Source organism: Osmia bicornis, chromosome 4 (assembly GCF_907164935.1).
Source record: "Osmia bicornis bicornis chromosome 4, iOsmBic2.1, whole genome shotgun sequence".
In the NCBI taxonomy this organism is placed as follows: Eukaryota; Metazoa; Arthropoda; class Insecta; order Hymenoptera; family Megachilidae; genus Osmia; species Osmia bicornis.
The window spans coordinates 1,775,599-1,797,586 of record NC_060219.1 but is presented as its reverse complement, the minus strand read 5'-3'; the positions used below and the strand labels follow the sequence as shown (position 1 = coordinate 1,797,586).

The 21,988-nt window shown below is 33.4% G+C and overlaps 1 protein-coding gene across 9 annotated transcripts in view; it reads right to left on the bottom strand.

Moving 5' to 3' along the window:
* The window catches only part of LOC114877910 (CUGBP Elav-like family member 2), a 761,531-nt gene that overhangs the window by 154,701 nt on the left and 584,842 nt on the right, over positions 1-21,988 (bottom strand). For all 9 annotated transcript variants that reach the window (XM_046285524.1, XM_046285526.1, XM_046285527.1 and 6 more), the window contains one exon: positions 18,469-18,551. In XM_046285524.1, the coding sequence (XP_046141480.1) occupies positions 18,469-18,551 (83 nt within the window). The remainder of the gene's footprint in view (positions 1-18,468; positions 18,552-21,988) is intronic.

Below are 21,988 nucleotides of genomic sequence, written 5' to 3'. Positions count from 1 at the left end.
GTCCCGACGCTTCGCAAAAGTCTCGGAGAGCGTATGGTTCGGAACGCGGCGTCGCTGGTCGTTGACGAGGCAGCCAGCGAAAGTCATTTTGCCCGGTAATTAGTTGGCCGAGTCGCGACAAATTGAAAAAGTTAGTGAGAAATGGAACGCAATTTAATCCGTGGCCATCGCTGCTACCGCAAGACTACTAAATCGAATAGCTTTTCCGTTTGTCGCGTTTCGTTTAGTTGCCGCCAATGCAAACTTCGATACAACACCTGCCTTTCGTAATTTCGACCCAATCGCTGGCCACAATTTGTAAGAACCTGCTACCACGCGTAAATGTTGCCTTCGTAATTAGAAAACTTGAGCATGATGGGGGATCGATAGTTTATGGTGTTATTAGGACATGTTCTTTATGTAATAAGAGATCTCTTTTATGTCTTCTTACAATTTGTTTTACTCATTCGATGATTTAAAATTTACAAAAATTATTTATCCTGTTAATCTAAAATTATGTATTTTAGATTTCTATCTAACTATTAACAACAGATTACAAAGTTCGGTTTACTCAGGGACTTTAATACATATCTTTTTTATGCCATTCAGTAATTTAAAATTGTTTAATTATTAATCCAGGTAAATGAAAACAGATTAAAAAACATGGGTTAAAATAATTTTTGAACAAAATTAGAAACCTCTGTGAAGATTTGTATGATTTTATGATTTGTATAACTACACCAATTATAATTTAATATTATGTTTCATATTATTTTCATTTTTTAAATTTTACACTGCTCCTTCAAAAATTATTTTTCTAATATACATATGAAATCTTTTCGTTTAAAAATTATACTTTTAACTTTAGGTTAACGCCCTTGATACATTTTGTGAATTTGAATCACGATTGACTCTGACTACATTGTTCAAGGGTTAAGGATTAAGCCTCCTCTTTTTCAAACAATTTCGCAAAGCATTTTTGTACCAAACTGTACTGCCAATGCTACTACTGACGCCAAACTATTAATTAATAAAGAAATTGCTATTATTTTTATTTAAATTCTAAAAATCAGTCACTATAAAAATACAATACGATATTAATATAATTCTATGTATACATATCAATTAGAAATGAGACAAATAAACTTTCAAGTCAATTGTTTTCCAAATAAATGAACATTCCACTTAAAAGTTGTTAGATAGCACTTTGAAAGTTTAAATTGATTAAAAATTCATGCGATTGAAGTCAAATCTAAGAAAGATGGTTCCGACCCTAGCTTTTTTCGTGAAGAAAGTTAAATGATCTTTTCAGAGCACAACGACGCGACGGCTAAAAAATGAGGACCGTCTTTAATGGGAGGTTCTATCAAAACTGCTGAATTCGCCATTTTCCTGATCACGGTTCGACCCTCATCGCGCTTCTCCATCCGCAGTCATTATCTGGCCGTGGTAACGACAATCATTATTTTTTGTTAGTGCACTGCACAACATAATGACAGGTCAAAGCCGTGGAGAGCTGTATTTTCTTGTCGTTAAAGGTCATCATGTTATACGTTCAAGATTTACTTTTTTCAATATCGCGTTTCTACACGGTCATTATGATTAAACTGTGGATTTCAATGAAAATGCAGATTTTTATGAAAATAATGATCTATTTGGCCAACGTAAGCGAAAGAACTTAACAGACTTCCTTGCATGTTTAAATATAACCTGTTGGTTTATTTTAGACCCTTCTCAAATTTATTCTCAATTTTTTGTATCTGAAAATTTCTTTTCTATTTCAGAAACTTTTTAATGGTTCTCAATTGTAATACCGAAGTGTTATTTACATTTACTAAAAAGCAGGGCTGGTTTTACCCCTCGACAAAATAGGCACGTGCTTAGGGCCAGGTGAGAAAAAGAGCCCACTTATTGTTAGAGATATCTGTCATTAGTGCATGAAATAAATTCTTCTAAATTTAATTAAAACATATATTTAAGACAGGCCCCTTTTTCATTGGTATCTTCACGAAGCAAAATGCACTAGATACGGTCCTGCTAAAAAGTATCAAAATAGAGAATCAGAACCGCCTCCTGAAGATAGTTATATTTCCATAAGTACTACCAACATTAACCATGTAATTAAAACCGCGGAAAATTTAAATCATTTAACAAGCACAAAATAAACAGTGACATTATTCTCAAAAATAACCCTAAGTTAACACAAATTAATTTACAACGCAAAATACGTAATCATTAATTAAATTAAGTATTGCACCAATTCATTATTTTACTATCAAAGCAGTAATTTATTTCTTGTTCTTTAATCATTTCTTTCTATATTTAATAATAATAAAATAATACCAAAATGTTTTCTACTAAAACACGAATGTAACTTCCTAAATCTTTACTTTCAATTTATTCAAAAGTAACTTTTCATCACCTAAAACACTTTCGCAGCATTAATTCATAGAAGCGACTTTACCATTTAGCTTCCAAAAACTGTGTGAAATTCACGTCACATGAAATTTTGAACAATTGCTTTTGCAAAGAACAATCGCACGAGAAGGCGGGTTCGTCGAAGAACAAACGAGCTCGCCGGCGTTATTTAAAACGGAAATGTAGGTCAAACATCCCGTGTCCGCGCACCTGTCCACCTCCACCATTCGTAGCCGCTCTTTCTCACCTATTGGCGTGAAAAGAAACAGGCAGACAACGGACGAGAACGAGTAGAATGATCCACGTCGGTGACGATCAACCGTGATTTATTTTCAGCTCAACGCCCGAAAGTCCAGCAGCCACGTTTAAGATGGTTCTCAAGCTGTCTCGAAAGGTGAAAGAGTGTCGTTGCTCCCCACTCAAGTGGAACGCGTGCGGAGAGCAATGATTTAGATGACACTTGTCGCAAGGCCATCGCGTATCAGAAGGTAGACCACCCTGGCGGTTTCAACCAATTTTTTGTATTTTTTCTAAGCTTTATAAATATGGAATATCGTAGTAAGAGGATCTTTTGATGTTTTAATAGTCAATAGTTAAGAATTACAGCACCAAAATTGGAACAAAAATTAGAAGAATTATATGAATAAACGTACTCTTCCCGAAATTGTTTAAAATACAATTTATCTTGTATATGAGGATCTTACCCCAAATGATCTTTTTCAATGTTGTAAAAGAGAATATACTTTGACATTGGTGCATTAATTGTTACAAGGATCTTCAAATGTGAATATTAAAATATTTTATTATTAATGCAACTTATGCATCTGACTATTAGAGACGATACAAAATATTTATGGAAAGAAACAAACGAGGGACTGTTGAGACATATGGAGATTCGGGTCAAGAAAGTTCCCAAATGGCTTGACGACTGCTTAAAAAAGCTCAAGAAAGCTGAAACTTATCACCTGTAAGTTTCGAAGAGAGCAGACAAGTTATTTTAGAGACTTCAGAATTGTGGACTAGCGATTATCTGCTATAGCAGTACTGTCTGAATGAAACTTCTTTAGCAGAACTGCCTTAGCAGTACAGCCTTAAAAACACTACTTTAGCAACACTGTCTATTAGTTTAACAGAACTGCCTTAAGAATACTATTTTAAGAGTACATACTGCCTTAATGGGAGTGCCATAGTAGTACTGATTTAATGGGAATAACTTAGCAGTATCCTTAATCCCTCAGGACTGCTTTAGAAGTATTGCCTTACCAGGCCTCTCTTATCGCTACTACCTTAGCAGAAGTGCTTTAACGGAACTGCCTTAATAGCGATGCCTGAACGGGATTGCTTCAGCAGTACTGCTTTAATAAGACTGCTTTTGCTGTACTGAATCAATGATGTTGCCTTACCGACTTTACTTTAGTAGTATTGCCTTAGCGCAACCACGTGTGTAATTGTCCGTACTGTGTATTGTTGACAAAGAGGTTTGCGGGGTCATTCCAGGTGTCGTTAGTCAGGCATACCTGGACTCAACTACTATCTAACTGACTCCACCTCTGTTGGAACCCAGCCTATAAACTACATAGTACACATCGTGCATAGATGTCGTCATAGTCGTATATTCGATTAATGGAAACAGAGCACCACCGACATTTTAAAATTACTTCTGCTTTTTCCTTTTCATACAGGAAACATTTTTGAGAAAACTTCAAGGATTCGAAGTCCAAAAGTGTGTCGTAACTTTCGCAGGACAATATTTCGCACTTTATGAGCCAAGAATATTGACTAACGACGCAAAGTGTAGCGCGACGCGCACGAGAGGGGCACGTCGTCGATACGAATGCTAACGAATCGCCATTCGCGACGGCTCGGGTCATTATACCTTGGATCATAGTATTTTAAGAGCGTTCATTGTATCCTCCCACCTAGTATATCGCTTTGTTTCCATCCCTCTTCCTGTCTCCTTCCACCACCCCAGCCTCGTTCACCCTCACCCCTTCACTTTTGACGCGAACGGCTGGTATAGGAGTCGTATAATATAGGTCGTTTCGTCGAATGCCTCCGGTACGGAAGCCGAGTAATCTTCGTTGTTTCGCCGCGTTTTGTTTCGTTCAATGGCGAGGCAAGCAACGAGCCGGTCGGGGCTCGCGCGAATAAAATTAACGAGCCAGCCGTACCTTCGCCCTTACAGTTTATTGTCTTCCGCAACTTCTGCTCGCCTTCGCCTCGCGTATTCTATAGGCCGACCAGAGAGCCCGGCCAACTCCTGAATCGACGAGAACGCACTGCCTAAGACAGTCGAAAGACGTATGTATACGAGGGTATTAAATTATGGAAATTCGTGAGAGAAAAATACCTCAAGTGTCTTTGTTTTTCAGGTTTTTGTGCGAGGTCACAATTACCAGGAATGTTAAGGATCTTTTTCTTCGGTGTTTAATGAGCATCTTAGGTGCTTTAAGATTTATACTGAATTATTATAACAAGATTATGTTTGTTTAAATGGCACATGCGATCTGGATGTTCATGTAATACGAGTTCACTAATCTTTTTGTGATGATATCTGGGATGGGGTGTTACTGAGAGAGGGACGAACTGAGACTTAAATTTTTATTAGGAAGTTAGTGATATGGTCGTACATGAACTGCATCTTTATAGCGGGGGCCATAAAGGACCCGCAGGAAGGTCCGGTACTGTATACCTCCTGGAAGTCAGATAGAGTTCTGCAGAGCCGAAAAATAGTTTAATATTAATATTTTTTCACTGACTAAAGCCATTCAGGCCTTTTTTTATTAACTAATCTAACCCTAACCTAATCAAACCTTTTTCTATTTAATCGAAACTAAATGAAAGCTCCCGCTGCTGATTGAACGGGTTAAAGGTTGAATTAAGCAATCCGCGCAGGACGAGCCTAGCTGGCTCCTCAGCATGCATGCGCTACTTTCCAACCCAGGTATACAGTACCCGACCTTCGTGCGGGTCCTTAATAACCCCTGCCATAAAGATGCAGTTCATGCACAACGTGTAGAATACAGACCCTTGTTTTAATTAATTAGGTCCCAAAACCCTATCTGCCCCCTGGAAATTTTCTTGAATTCCCAATGGTTAGTTTGCCCCTGGTTGCTGATGGCCTGCCACCATGAATTTAATGTAAGCAAATAACTAAAAGATTAGACATGAACAAAAAAAATTCGATATTATACTGAGACTATATTATGCAGGTTGTTGGGCAATATAAAAGACTATCTTTACATGCTATGTTTTTCAGGCGTTATCACATAATCTGTTGCTTCACTAACCATAAAATTAATTTATTTATTAACTTATTTTAACATATATACTTTAAACGATTTCTTTCAAGAAATCAGTACATAGGTATATCGTATTACGTAAAAAAATGAAGTAAACACTTTGTGGACATTCTTTGACACCCTCCTGAAATTTTTAAGATTAAACAATTTCGTATAACTATAAGAGATTCAAATTTAACCAAGCTTTTATTTTATACAGCATAAGTCAATATCTAGTGCTGCATGGAAGGTACATCGACTTTTTTATTATTTTGAAAAGTGTCACAGTGTGACTCATTTTGTTATCGCAACCCTGATGATGTGCACTCGTTTATCCGTATATATCATTGAAGGGGTAAAGTTTAATCGTATGTATTATCGAGCATTACGTTACAAGACCCTTTTTTCTATTCAAGTCGTTGGTGTGTTGAAATTCAGCAGTCGCCCCATTAACGCTGATGGTTAGCGTGGAATCAACTGATAAGGGTGTTAAATATTTAATATCAGCTCGGACTATTTAATAGTGTCTCGTCCAATAGGGAACATTATGGTTTAATGATTTTTTTTTTCGTGTTGAGGAATTTTCTTTAGTTATTTGACAAAATGGTAAAACTGAATTTTAATTTATTTCATTAAAATTTATGATCTGCACACGGAATGAAAAAATGCTAGATAAAAATTAAAAGATTAAAAATTTCTGTGAAATGATTTTTAGAAATAAATATTACAATATATTTGTTTAATACAATATTACAAGTCATTATACAGGTTTAATTTAATTCATTATCAGTAAAATGAATATCATTTCTGTGTATTTTTGAACTCTGATATCTAAAAAACTAATTAAATTTTCAATCTGATATTTGAACATCTCTTTAAAGATACAGATTGCAATTAAATTGGCTAAAACTTCTACCAATTTTTAATTTTTCTAAACGTTTCGATCTTATCCGACCTTTAATTACACATGGTATGCAAAACAGAGAAATATTGATCAAACCACTGCACCTTCGTATAAGTACATATATACAAATGCACCTTCATAATAAATTATCAAACAGTTTTCACCTGAAACTTCTTAAGATATTTTGAGTTTAAACTACGTTACTTAAATTCCAAACAATCTCATTTCAAAGTCTCCGCATTAACATAATAAATAGAATACTGTTTTATTCATTTATAATAGCATCATAATAACGAGATAAGGTCATTTCCTTTTTGTATGTATAATAAAAAAGTAAATAAACATGAGCAGACTCGTCTTGTCTATAATAGAGGCACATACAATGTGTTTTTCTTGTTTGCAGATACTACTTTGGTCGATAAATTCAAATAAATAGCGGATTTTATCGTGAGCCGCACGTGAATACCTTTGCACAATGGCACATCTGTAGCATCAAAAAGAATATTTTCAGAAGTGGAGAATATCATCGATAAAAAGGGAACAAACTAAAATCACATACATATAGTGAATGAAATATTATTTTTAAACAGTTATAAATTGAACAAATTGACAATAATTATATGCCATTTTTTAAACCATTTTATAATTTATTATTTTATAAACTGTAAATTGATTCATTGATTCGTTGATTCATTGGTGCATTATTTGTTTGCTGAACGAACCATTTAAATGAGCAATTTTGGATTAAGGGGATGGTTGAAATGTTTATGTAGTCATTTATATGAAACTTAAACTTTACACTGATATATTGTAACTGATATTTTGTTTGTGTTATTTTTTAAATTTTTTATATTTTAAAATGGATTATTTGATATGTAACAACTCAATACATATAAAACTTGGATCTATATTTAATATAATCTTACGAATATATGACTGACGATGCTTTGTGTATATAGAATATCAAATAAATGAAGAGAATCTTTCTAGAATTTTCTTATTTATTATAAATGAATAATATAATCTTTCAAATAATTTCAAATGCGCCTATAACATAAATTCAATGCAAACAAAAAATTTGAATTCACACTACAGGCCACGTGTGTTATAAGGCCAAATATATTTTGCATTCGCAGGTTTAACAATAGTTTATACCATACCTTTATATGAATTAATCACCTGACACATTCTACCTTTTTCACCCTTACAGTATTAAAGCTTTATAAACTTTTTTGGTAACGATTTAATTTGTTCTGACTCTTTCCTTACATGACGAAATAGTCTTCTTTTTGACAAAGAAGAGAGAGTGTGAGTCATGCTCATATACCTGCAATCTAACCTCGCGCACTAATCACATGCAAGACGCTCATTCGTCTCAATCACAAGTAGAGGCGCGATATGTTCACACATTCTAACATATATAAAATAATTGCATCCTTACAATATTTAATCGACATATTTGGAAACAAAGATTTTTATATTTATCTTTTGATAAATATACTGTTATACATACGTATATTGAAAACTGAATGGCAATGTCACTGTAACGGCATCTATAACTGATCGTTATTTCACTGACAGATAACAAATGAGTATGCTCAGTGCACTTAAATACTTTGTTGATGATGCGACAATAATAACATTTTTTAATGTTCGTCAAAGGTATCATAAAAGTGCTTTGGATTTGCTGGTAGATCATATAACAAAATTAGCTGGAGTGCAAAAATAAGATTATAAAGTAGTTATTAGTAGCTTTCAAAGGGATGCCAGTGACATTATTTAAAGTCTTGGAATTAAAAATAGGAATGGTTAGTTAAATTATTAAATATAATAATATTAATATAATTTTAATATTAATATAATAATAATATAATGTTAATAATAATAATAAATAAAAATTTTACTTGTACCCCTTTGGTTTTAAGTGTCTTATATTAAAAAGATGTTAAGTCAATTATAACTCTACCATGTTCTGTATGTTATATTTCAAATTGCAAGTCGTGGCAATTAAGGTGTTGTTCAATCTTCGCACCTCAGCCATTCAATCATCAAAAGAAAAGATAAAAAAATCGCCGTAACCAAATATTCAATCCGTGAAAACCGTGTAAATAAAAATTCGTTCTCCTATAAACCGACGTTAAAGCTTTGTGACACATATCCCTCTATTACAGAGGGTCCAGTTTGAAGTCGATAGCTCCGTGTTTACAGGTGATCGAGAGAAGGAGGCGATATTGGCTGAACATACCGCCCCTGTGCCAGTCTCGGGAGCAAAATCTTCACATTTCTATTTCCCTCTGTATTGTGACAACGCGCAAATGATCAACCATATGTGTATACCACAACGTTCTTCAAACAGTAGCTTTGTTTTCCATTTGCATCCTGGATTGATTGTTGTTTGAATACTTTCTAGCGTAGTTTAACAACATTACTTACTATTACACTAGAAATTTTCATAATAAACGAGCTAATCACAAAAGAATGATACCATATAGTATGTACCTACATGAAATTTTTCATTTAGTATTTTCTGGAGTTATTGTTAAAATGTAACATTCACATTATCGGTTTTTTAAATTAATAACCAATACTTTAAATTCTGGTTTTTTAATTTTACCATGCCAATGTGTAAACTCTGTTGAAAATAAAGTTCAGTTAGAAAATTAAGGAATTTTCCAATTTTGTTATAAAATGCACATTTCTAAATTTTCAAAATATTATTAATAATTTTACATGATTTTTGTTTTGTATTTTGATAAATAATAATAGATAGAGGATTGGTGTAATATTCGCAAAAAATTTGTATATATCTTCATACACGTAATAAAAGAAAATATTTGTAAACTTTAAAGATTCATAATAAGTATTGTTTTATAAATGTTTTACTTTCGTTTATATCATTAAAAAACTAGTAAGTCAAAAATAATATATCATCAAAAAATGATTTGTAATAACAAAAAAACCATAATGTCAAATTATGCGAATTATGCCAATGTGAATTGACTACTTTTAAAAGCCCAGAAATTTAATTTCTAATAATCTTCCTATGTTCCATAAATGTGTTTAAAATTCATAATATGCGGACCAGAAAATCATACATGTTCCTTTTCTTAAAAAACATAAACTGCAATGGCTGGTAGCAACATCTAATATTTAACTCAAAAAAAGAAAATACCACATCACCCATAAGGATGAACGCTAAGAGTGCGAAAATATTTAAAAAAATGTGATCAAACAAGGACCACTCTATTATACAGATAAACTATATGTTTAAATTTTAGACAAATGACGTGTACGGGTCCGATATGTCCCTTGTAGGTTCTAGAGCACAGTCCTATGAACGGTAATGGGGCTTTTTGTATACTAACATCGAATGAGTCGAACGAACCGCCGAATCAAAGTCCCAGTCGCTTTCCTCGTGAAATAAATCTACTCTGAAGCACCTAGGAAAGAGGCAATGGGGAAGGGGAGGGGGCGTTGGTGAAGTCACGAAGGGTGGAGGTCGAGAGGGATGGTAGGGGGTAACGAGGGTTCCCTGGAGCACTCGACTCATTTCTCCGAGCCAACACAGACCTCTCAACTCGACGCCACTCGTGGAAACGAAATCTGATACGAGAAAAGCTAAACTCCTTCAAATGCACAAACCACCCCTCCACTTCGTCTCTCCGTCACTCTATCCTCTTCAACCGCTTATATTTTCTCACTTTCTCCCTCGTCTCTCTATCTTTCCTTCTCTTACTTCCGCTTTATACACTCGATCCTCCTCTCCTTCCACCCATTCTCGACCCCTGCTCCTTTCAGCCACCCACTTATACTCAGTCAACCCTTTTCATCGCGAAAACGTCGTTCTGCATTTCACTCTTTTCTTCCCTTTTCTTTCTTTCTTTCTTTCTTTCTTCCATTTTTTTCTCTTTCCTACTCGCCCCATTCACCACACTGTTTTAAATGTCTGTCCTCCTCTCTTCGTCCCCGTCTTGCCACCCCTCCAAGGATCCTTCACCCCGAGAATTCTTTTCCACCAGTCTTCCCGATCGGATTCCCTCGGAACAAACTGATGAGAAGAGGACCTCAACTTCCGACTGTTTAACTCCCTTAATTAACATTGCGCAGTCACTTGCGACCGTGAGGATTTCGGCTTTTTCATTCTTTTTCGTGGCACGCGACCTCCTTCGACGGGGAGTTTCGAGAACCACTAATGGGAATGTTCGGGGCTTCTTTTTGTGCTCCCTCGAGAATGGACTTATTTTAATTGAGTCCTACCACCCAGTGGAAGAGATGATTATGTCTATTTGATGCTCCATTTAGCGATACCTACTGTAATGTACTTTTAACCCGTTCATTCTTTTATCGTTAACCTCTTGAAAGATATTAGTGTATAAATATATCACTGTTCAAAAATATTTGATTATTTTAATTAAAAAAAAAAAAAAGAATAAAACAATATAGTAGATTTCTCAATATATTTTAATGATATTTTTATTACGTTATGAAATTTCATTTTATGACACATGAAATTGTTTCTATTTAAAATTTATTTATATGGGTAACATTACCGATGTTAACAATTTTTATTCCATATTTTTCTCTGAAAATTATTTCAGTTAACTAGGATATGAAAATAATCTATACATATTATATATGATTAAGTATTTTGATAACTTACATATTATTTTTGTCTAAAAATTAATATGTCTAGTGTGGAAGGTAGAGGTTGCACACAGGTATATGTATGTATATTATTTTTAAAAGTAATTAAACATAAAAAATTATTCTTGAAATGACACTTTAGGAATATTATACATAATGTTACAATTGTTTTAGTGTCTATGTAATAAGAATTTTCCTATAGGTCCAAATAAAATTTATTTAGAAAAAATGAACTGTCTAAACTCATCTCAAAAGTCCCCTCAAAACTTCCCTCCGGCTTTCCAAGAATTTCTGAAACGCCGGGAGATATATGTAGTATATTGGGTAGTACGTCGGAAGTGTATTAAAGAAGAAAAGGTTTATATGTATAGCAAATTATATGTATAGAAATGGATCACTGAGTGGGAACTTGCGAGAAAGTTATTATGGATCTCTCTCTGGTGAGAAATACTAGAAGTACAAATCATTTTCTTTAACTAAAACGCTCGAATAGCATTGTAAGCTTTAGTTTGCATTTCTCAAGGGTTACCGTAAAAATCTTTTACAATATGGGTAGAAATGGTCCATGACATTAAGTAAAGGCCATCTTTAATTAAGTGGAAATAAGGTTAAAACTGAAAATAACATGGAGCACAATTTTATATAATTAAGTATTGAAATTTAATTTATTAATCTATTTCCAAACATTTGTCGCAAACTTTAAATTTCGCCCAGTGCTTAACGCGTTGATATACCCTATTCACCGAGCTACACAGAGCAATGATGGTTGGCTGTATTTGAGCATCTCGAAGTCATAGCTTTTCTCTGACTTCAGAAAACGTTCGTTTTTTTTTATAAATGTACCCGCGAACATTTGCATAAACTGAGAGATTTGCATGACAAAGAAAGGGACGCGACACTTCTAAATATGTAAATACCTTCACGTTTCAATTTTAAAACAGTAGCAAGAGAGGCGCACTATTTAAAATACATCTCGCAAAGAAGCATGAATAACGAGCGGCACGAAGCAACGAGGTTCTTGAGCTTTTAAAAAATGAAAACCATCACGACAAAGTAATTCCAATCCTCTCCTTCTTTTTCTATTTGTTTCACGGTAACAAGATGAAAATATTAATGGAAGCTGCGAACACGTTCTGTGACCCGTTTCAATTGTAAAACTTCGCTTTACGTTTTTTCACCAGATTTTTCAAAGAGTTGGGATAGTGAATTCTGTTTTTACCGTTCCCTGGAATAATCAAGTTCGTTTAAAGGTAAATGAATTTCTTCGCCCGCGTCGCATTATAGACTCCGAGTAACTCGTAGGCGACGTTATAAGTCGACAGACATTTCTTTTCAACCGTTCGCGAGTCAATTACCGCGAAATTTTCTTATTACATGGATCGTACAAAGGGAAATGCTTGGTATTCCTCGTGAAATACCAGCACGACCTTTATTATTTATGTACGTTTTAACGTATCCAATTTAAACGACATTAGATTTCACGCGTAACGCGAGCTACCTTTTCAATTATTATCAGTTCTGTGGCACTCGTTGCTTTTAGTTTCGTGCTTTGTTTTCAAACATACATTTCAAATAGTAATAATATGAACTTGACGTCATAACTTTTTTTTAAAAACATTTTTCCATATTTTTCATTAAAATAATGAATGCTTTACAAAAATATTTTATATAGGTAACAAATACTACAATTACTAGGTAAATATATTTAAATTAAACTTTGTTAAGGTTAGGCTTCTGACACTTAAAACTGTTGTATTTCGTCTATACTTATCGAATACTATCAAATTATCAAAAAAAAAGTTAAAAACAGAATGGTGCCTTAAAACAAAAGTAAGCCCATATTTATTATTACTAAGCGCCTCCATCACGGACCAAAAAATTTGGAAAAATGTTGAATAGTTAACCTCTTTCAAGGTAAAATAAAATAAAAAGGAAAAGAAATAGTAATGGGGCTTCCATTAAGAACGTTAGAAACGAATAATACTATTTATATAAAATCACAATTTAAATTATGAGAATTGGAGAGTTAAATGTGACACAATAAACCTGATTGCATTAATCTTCGTTTAATTTCTCTAAACAGTAAGCTAGAGTAATAAATCCGTTGCATAATTTACGACTAGAGTGCCTTAGCAGTTATTCAAATACTAGTAACAATACCGTTCTACACAATAGTATCCTCGGTTCTGTGGTTAAATATTCCCACGCAACGTGATATATTGTACCGTACAACTAGTCGATTGCATGGCGTATTCAATTTACGAAGCCTAATTTGACCAAGTTGCAGATGTTGGATTTGGGGTAGAATCGACAGGGGGAAAACCGCACGTGTCGTTCGTCTCCAATATACCAAGCCTAGCAACTCGTACGATGTCGTAAAATCCCTAGGGTGTAATTTGTACGGCGATAAATATTCTAGGTTTTGGACGAACGCAGACAGTGCCGCCGCCGTACGACGATCGAGAAAAGCCTGTCGCTTTTCTGCTCGTCCCTCGACGGATCAACCTGTCATATGGAACTTTTATTTTATTCTATGGACCAGAGGTTCTCATTCAGTGGTACAGAGGCAATTCGTGCAATATATGTTTAGGGGCCACGGGAGTTACGATTGCGCGGGCACCACACTATTGTCACGGAATAAATAAAACACGAGATTGTAATGATTATGTTGTGATAGTACTTTATTATGCGTAGACTTGTAGTATAACAAGATGGCGATGGAAGTAGGAAGGACGCGTGCCTTTGACTTCCGATCGCGTAGCCGGAAAAGAACAGAGTGAAATGAAAATGGGAGTGCGTTGAAGCGAAGGCGTCAGGCCCCGAGTACCATAGAAAAGAGGGCGCGGTTGCAAGGTTTGCTTCCTTCTAGCACCGCTAGATGGCGCGAGTATCAGGGCGCCACATGTGTATGTATAATACAATATGTAATACAATGTAATTAAGTGTATCATCACTCTTGAATTGCTATGTAAAAGATATACTTTTGCATTTATGAAAAGACTTAGAATCGCTGATATAGAGTATAATAATTTTATCACCCAAAATTTTATTCTGAATGTCTAAGTTGTCTGTTTAACCTGTTAACCGGAGAATTCCCTTTTTAATTACGCAGCGTATAACGGGCGCGAGCCCTTTCACTAGGACGTGTCAGTACGTCACGCCCGGAGAACATAATTTCATATTATTATTTTTTTTTATTTATGCTTAAAATAAATGAAAAGACTATGACTAGAAAAGAAATGACTAATACCTCTGTTGTACGAAACTATACGTCCCACCCGTTCCAGGGCGCAACATATATTTCAAGGACATATTCATATGTCCTACCCGTACGCGCTATTGTTTACGTTTGACGTATTTATACGTCCCGCTCGGTTAACAGGTTAATAAATGGATTATGTAATGACTGCATAAGGTTATAAAACTAGGAGTATTATACATTATGAATTACATGTATCTTTTTATCTTATTTAAAAGTATATCCATCATTCTGGTGGCATTCAAAGCGTTTTACTACCCCATTTCATCTGATTGTTAATTTTAGTTAAAAATAAAAAATTATTAGAAAGTAATTGGAAATTACTAAATTAAAACAAGTATTATAAATTTATTAAAATAAACTTTTTAATTATTATGATCAAATTACTCAGCTTCTGATTGCTTGGTAGAAATTAAACATTTCGTGTTTTTTTAGAAACGTGTCTATTTACTGAAATAGTACAATTGGGAGCGCACAAGGTTAAGAATGGCACAGTAGTAAAATTAAAGTTTATTAATTTTGTTAATAATTAGAGGCTGAATAATTATGTACTCATACCCCTCAAGAAATCTTATAGCTGAATAATAAATGTCTTGTGAAGTAAAGAGTCTTATTTATTATTTTAGTGTGACAGAGTATGACACAGTATCACACGGTATCAATATTAGAGCAATTTTGTTAATAATAATTAGAGGTTAAGTAATTTCCCCTAGCAATTTCCCCTAGTAATTGTATATTTTAATAATAATTACCTCGTGAAGTAAGAAGTTTTATTTATTATTTTGGTATATTGCAATATGTCATAGTACCTGTTAACGTTAAAGTTAATTAATTTTACTAATAATCAAAAGTTAATTATCCATAATAGTCACAAAAGCTTCTCATTCAATAATATCTAATTATTTCATGGAGGTTTACTCCTCAGTTTAGTACCATGTAATAACAATATCAAAGTTCATTAATTTTGTTATGAATAATAATAAAAACAAACCTTATATTTTAATAACAATTATATCCTATAGTAAGGAATTTGATTAATTATTTTAATTATAAATTCAATTTAAGTTCATTCAATTAATATCTGCCAATACCGTGATGCATTAATAGAACCTCGATGCAAAATTTCTTTTCTTGTGTAATATATTTAGTATCAGTCACCATAAAATGAAGCAAGATGAAATTATTAAATTAAATGATCGATCCGAAACTCATTCGTTCTTTGTTTGCTCCTTTACACGGGCCAGGGAATCGTGTTGCTCTGTGTCTCGATCGATGATAATTATTCTCGTAAATTCGAGCATAAATGCAGGTAGCTAGGTTGGTGACGGGGCGAGAGGGGATCGGTAGGTTAAATGCTCGTAATGACGTCTCGTAATTGCATCGAAAGTTCGCGGGGAAACTGTAATTATCGCACGGCTGCAGTTTCAACGATACCATCGTTCGTGTCGCTACAATTGACGGAATGCAAACCACGACGAAAAATATTTTCTCCTTCAGCCTTATTCGGACGAGACTAATTCAAATTGAGGAAACCGGTCGAGTGTCGTACAATTACATTGCACACCATTCATCTCTATTCGATAAATCAATTAACGCGAAAATAATTACAGTAGTACCTATTAGAAAATGATTACATTCTTCTGAAATTTTCTTACTTTGTTCAATCTTTTGATTTGATTAATAATTTTCTTTTTTTTTTAACGGTGTTTTGTTCTAAGCAAGGAGATAGTCCTAACATATTAAGAAACCGAATTTTCTTAACGTTTCAACATATCAAAAAGACTTTTCAGCATTTAATTAATTACTTTGTTAATGATACCAAGATCTGATTAAGATTCCTAGGGTCTAAGGCTATTAGACCTTCGAGGGCACCTTTGGCTGATAAACTTGGTTCAAATAGTAAAATTTATTCTAAATAAAATGAAATAACATTTAATCGTAGAGAAAAAGGTAATCAGTAAAAAAAATGTTACTCGATATTTTTTGGCTTGGTAAATGAAAGACTTGTAACGGGGCTTCCTTAGACTTGCCTTTAATTCGGCGCTGAATGATATACATGCTGCATATTTTGAAAAAATTATACAGCTTGTTACGAGATAGTGATTAGACTTTTCTAAGATCAATAAGAAAATATAAGAGTCACACAAAATAAGATACATTTTTCTCAAATGTGTTGAAATATAAGGACAATTGACTCAGGGAGAGCAGTACTAGTTGAAATTACTAATTTTTATTCATCATGCTTAGAGAATAATTTATACTATGCATTTAATTTAATATCATAAATAATTATATGATTACCTAGCCATTTGTTCTTACGATTTCTATTTTAATGAACGCTTAATAAATATTTAGGAAGTCAAAATGATAAATACAAACAGGTATTCAACAAGAATTATTAACACACCTACGTGCCGAAATTACTACAGTGTGATTCTCTCGTTACGCAAGACAAAAGCCGTGCCGCACAATCAAACTCTGCTGTTTTTGCGGATAAAGAGACCCAGGGGCCATATCGCCGGACCCAAAACTTCTCTGTGTGTGTTTATGGTTGAGACGAAGACAAGAAACGGAACAGTAGGGGTTCCATTGTCAGGCACGGCTTTTGTCTTGCATAGCGAGAGAATCACCCTGTAGTTAACATGCATTATATACAGGGTGATTCTCTCGTAGCCGGACGCAAAGGAACACTGGCGACAATGAACCCCTTTACCCCACCATAAAGAGGTTCGCATTGTCACGTGCCAGCGGGGACCTACCCGGGCTGATTTGAATAATTTATTTGGATGATCAACCATATTAATATTCATTATTCGGTCAATATCTCGATTATACGAACCATCGGCACTCTGATAATTATCTAGGTAAGCGTTCATTAACTCTGCGAACGAATATACAATTGATTGATTTAAACTCTCCATGCGCTGATACTTTCGATATTATTAAAATATAAATTAGTAAAATTTATAGAACTATTTAACCTTCATCCCTATAGTTTATTTATGAAACGTGGACGGAAGATCGGAGTTAAAATATAAGTATATTCATAAGCGATTTTGAATAAAAAGAGTGCCTAATTCATTTTTAGGGTGAACTTTTAAGCATATTCAGAATTTTTGAAAATCTATCAATTGAATTATATTAAAGAATTACCTTAATCGAACCTTACTTTGCAGGGGGTGCCATTATAAGCCTTCCATTTACTTTGTCAAAACACATTGAAGAAATTTTTTTTACTGTTGCCCTTTTTCTTTATAATTAACTGTTAACTTATTTTATTCAGAATAAATTTCAATTTCTGAACCAAGTTTATCAACCAAAGAGGTCTTCGAGTGGCCATGAAGGTTTGATAGTTCCGGCTCCCAGAAACCTTAATTTTTTGAGCTAAGAAAATTTTCTCCCCGTTTAATTGAAACTTTATTTAGCGATTGCTATTTAATGGTAGAGAATATATCCTGTATATATAAATGTATATTAATAAAAAAATATTTATAAATCCGTTCTAAAAAAATAATCTAAACTAAAACATTACAGAATGATTGCATATAAATTAGTAGAACTTTACCAAAAATATTTAAATGAAATCAGTTATACTATTAAATTATAGTTTAATATATCCGACAAATTATTAAAATATATAACGATTACTTAAAGCATGAATGAACAGAAAAGTTTATTTTAAAACTATATTTTGATTTTATTCCATTTCTGACATAGTTTTTAAATTTCATATATCTCTGTATCTACTATTGTTAAGTAAAGAAATCATACATTTTTAACTAAATATTGAATAGAATTAACATTAAGTTTTTATATTGAAATAATTATAATATATTGTTATATTGAGATTGTTCTATTACAATATTATCATATTCCATTTAATTAATTATTATCAAAGCATTGAAATCATAAAAACAATGTTTTACAGAGTACTTAGGAAATTAGTTTCATTATACCGTATAAGAAAGGATTAGTTTACTTACCCCGCTGAAGGTTTTCACGTTGTGCAGAGCATTCTGTGCATCCAGGGCTGCCTTTCTCGTGTAAAACGTAACGAAACAGCATCCTGAAACAGGAAACAAATATAATGCTTTGTGAGATAATTAATTCTAAAGAAAAGGAAACAATTATTCGTATTAATTTGCTTTTAATTTTAGTAAGTAACTGTCCATCAATTTTCATCGAAGAAACTCAGATTCTATTGATATGATACTTTCCTTAAAATTGTTAAAACGTTAATAATTTAAGCATTGTCTTTAAAATTAGATTTCCAGATGATAAATGACACTAGCAAGTACGTAGTGATTGTTTCTAAAAAATGAAGTCACACAAATAAACTAATTTTTTTTAAAGCTTTTTTCCTCAAAAAATTAATTTGAAAAATTCATCTCGATTATCATACATATATTTTTGTTGATTTAGAATAATACAGACAAGAAATACACTAAAAGTAATTCATGGTATACAAAATTCTTCAAAAAGTTTGGTAAGTAAATATATATTATATTTAAATTAGAATTTTTATCCCACTAAATTGGTTCTTGTTAATAAAATTTATATTAAACAATAATTTGATTAATACAGTATATATTTGCACTAATCAGCACTAATTAATAATTCTTTTCAAATATCATTATGGTGAAAAGGTAATTAAAAGAGTACGAACATTAATTAAATGAATAAGTTGAAGATCAGTAGAAATCCAGAAATCACAACTTGAAAAATTTGGAAAGATAGCTTTAGTTTTTGTACATCATCAACGCTATGGATTTTACAACGTTGTCTCAATTTAAATACGATTATGTTTACATAAGTGAATACTAATATATGCCTAATTATAACTATCACTTTTCATAAATTTCCAATAATTAATATAAAACTATTGGACTTGTACTGCTTTTCAACTCAAATTAGTTTTTAAATGAGGAATTTAACTTATTAACTTGCTTTAAACATAATAAAAATGGAAATTTATTAATGATAAATGATCATAATTATTAAAGTAAATTTTCAGTACGATATTAAAAAAAAGATAGTTATTACTTTACTATTCGGTAGCAGTGTTTTGATAGGATGCTTCGTTTGGAATGCAGTTCATTAATTTAGTCTCATCTTAAATTTTATATTTTGTATTTGCTGGTCTTATATAACAAAAAACAGATATTTAATGTACATATTGTATTGTTAATTTCATTATAAAAATTTTCAGGTTTTTATAATTTCCAAGATATTAATAAAACAATTTCTGTAACTCCAAATTTTAAGGATGTTTTCACCCTTTTTAACCTGAATAATTGCTGCTTATCAGATATTTTTTTCCAGTTCAATATCATAGGAAAATTGAATCAAAGTCAACGTTAACCACTTCTATAATCCCATGAGATCCTATTAGACCTTCCTTAAACACACCGGAAGGGGCTAATATCGATATCGGAAAGTATCCAAAGACACTCGATACGGTGACATGCAATCGATAGGAGTGACAAGTTCGATATAGAAAACAGTCGAGCAAGTCGGTCATTCTTGGGGAGCTCATCAAGGCTTTTCCGTCTCCCTTCGATGTCGCAGCTGGACACCATCCAAGTCAGAAACGGATGGGACAGGTCGATAGTTGCCGGAACTTCGATACTCTGTTGTATTACCACCGATACTTTGTCCCTTTACGCTATCTAACAGTGACTTGCTCGGTTACCTCCATCCCCTTTGCAAAGGGTAGTGGACAAGGTTGAATTCAGAGAGCTACATCCTTAAGGAGCGTTCAGACTAGTCAAGTAACTGGCTAATGGGAATAGGCAAGTAGTCAATTCGAATATTTGGGTTTCTTGTCTTGCTTGTGCAGTAGACTCTTGATAACTTTCCACACTCGGAGCTGTAGGGGAGGAAACTTAACAAATGCCCTCGCCACAAAGCTAACGTACGGAAACGGCATATAAACAAGAGATAAAGACAAAATAATGGAATATTTCCAAAACAATTGAATGTTCTAACAAATCACACGCATGAAAAACAGTGTGCTGGGTGATGTGATTAGCATTAGTAAAAGTACATGTGGAGAATAATGGGCCTCTGAGGAAAATTAGCGAACAGGAAGTTATCAGGAGTCAACTGTATCAGCAATGAGGCCTAGATAAGGAAGAACTCATTTCCTTTCCTTAGAAACATTAATTCTCACATGATTTGATGGCATCAAAGTAATGCAAAATAACCCTTACGTTATATTAATTTGAAGTTCAAAACTTCATCACAATGACCATATGTTTATTAATATTTTTAATATAATTTAGCTAGTTCTTCATTGGACCAAACAATGAATTACTACGCTAACATTTTAATTTAAAAAAGTAGGTAAGTAGATATTTACATGTTACATGTTATACCTACGAGTATATTGATATTATTTAATGTAATTTGGATGACAAAAATAATAATTTATTTATCAAATTAATATAAAGTTATCACGTGCCAATTATTAATCTTTGTTACATTTGTTTATATAATTTAAGATTTTTAATTAAAATAATTGCTTTATTTTAAAGATTTCTTTATTAATCACTTTTTACACTTATTTAATATAAAATATGAACCTATTAAATACATCTGATCTTTTAAAATAAGTCTTTAGCCTGAAATGTCAATTGGAAGAAATATGTATTAACTTATTTGCTTCCTTTGGCAAACACTATCTATATGTATACAGGGTGATCCTCTCGCTAGGGGACACAAAGGAACACTGGCGACAATGGACCCCTTGACCGCACCATAAAGAGGTCCGTTTTGTCACGTACCATCGGGGACCTAGCCGGGCCGAGACGACTCTGTGTGTCTTCATGTTGCGGTTGTTACGTCCCGACAAAGAAAATTCCATTGTCTTCAATTTCAAAATTACGAAAGCGTCAGCAATCAGGAAGTTGGTTCATTGACTGACCTCCTTGGAGTCACCAGCGTCAACAAATTCTCTCTTCTTCTCGAAACGCTGCGTCAATAATATGTAGCAATGATAGACATTCCAACAGGTCAATATACTACTGAACTCTTTCCTCCAAACCATGCGAAATCAGCATTTTCGACTCTAATAAAAAACCCGATTACGGACAATACAGACACAGTCGGCCATACAGTCGCGAGGTGCGCGGTCTCTCTGTCCGAGGAACGTTTAGTATTGCGAAATACGTCGAGCAGAGTTTCGTGAAAATCAACTATCACACGAAAAGACTCAGTTTTCTCGTTAAAATAAAGACTCAAGTTTTCGAACCATCTACAATAAAAAAACTCTTAGTGTAAGGCCATAGTTTCACTCATCATACGTCGAGAGGAAGAGAGAGAGAGAAGGGAGCAATCCATCAAATTAACCGTTTACCGTTTCTGTACATCTAAACATCCAGTGAGTCCAATCAAGATCTGAATTCTCTGTCCTCAGTAATTAAAGGAATCATAATATCTTTTGAATACTCGTTATATTCTCATACTTGTGTACCAATCAGATTTTTGTAACAATTCATTCTT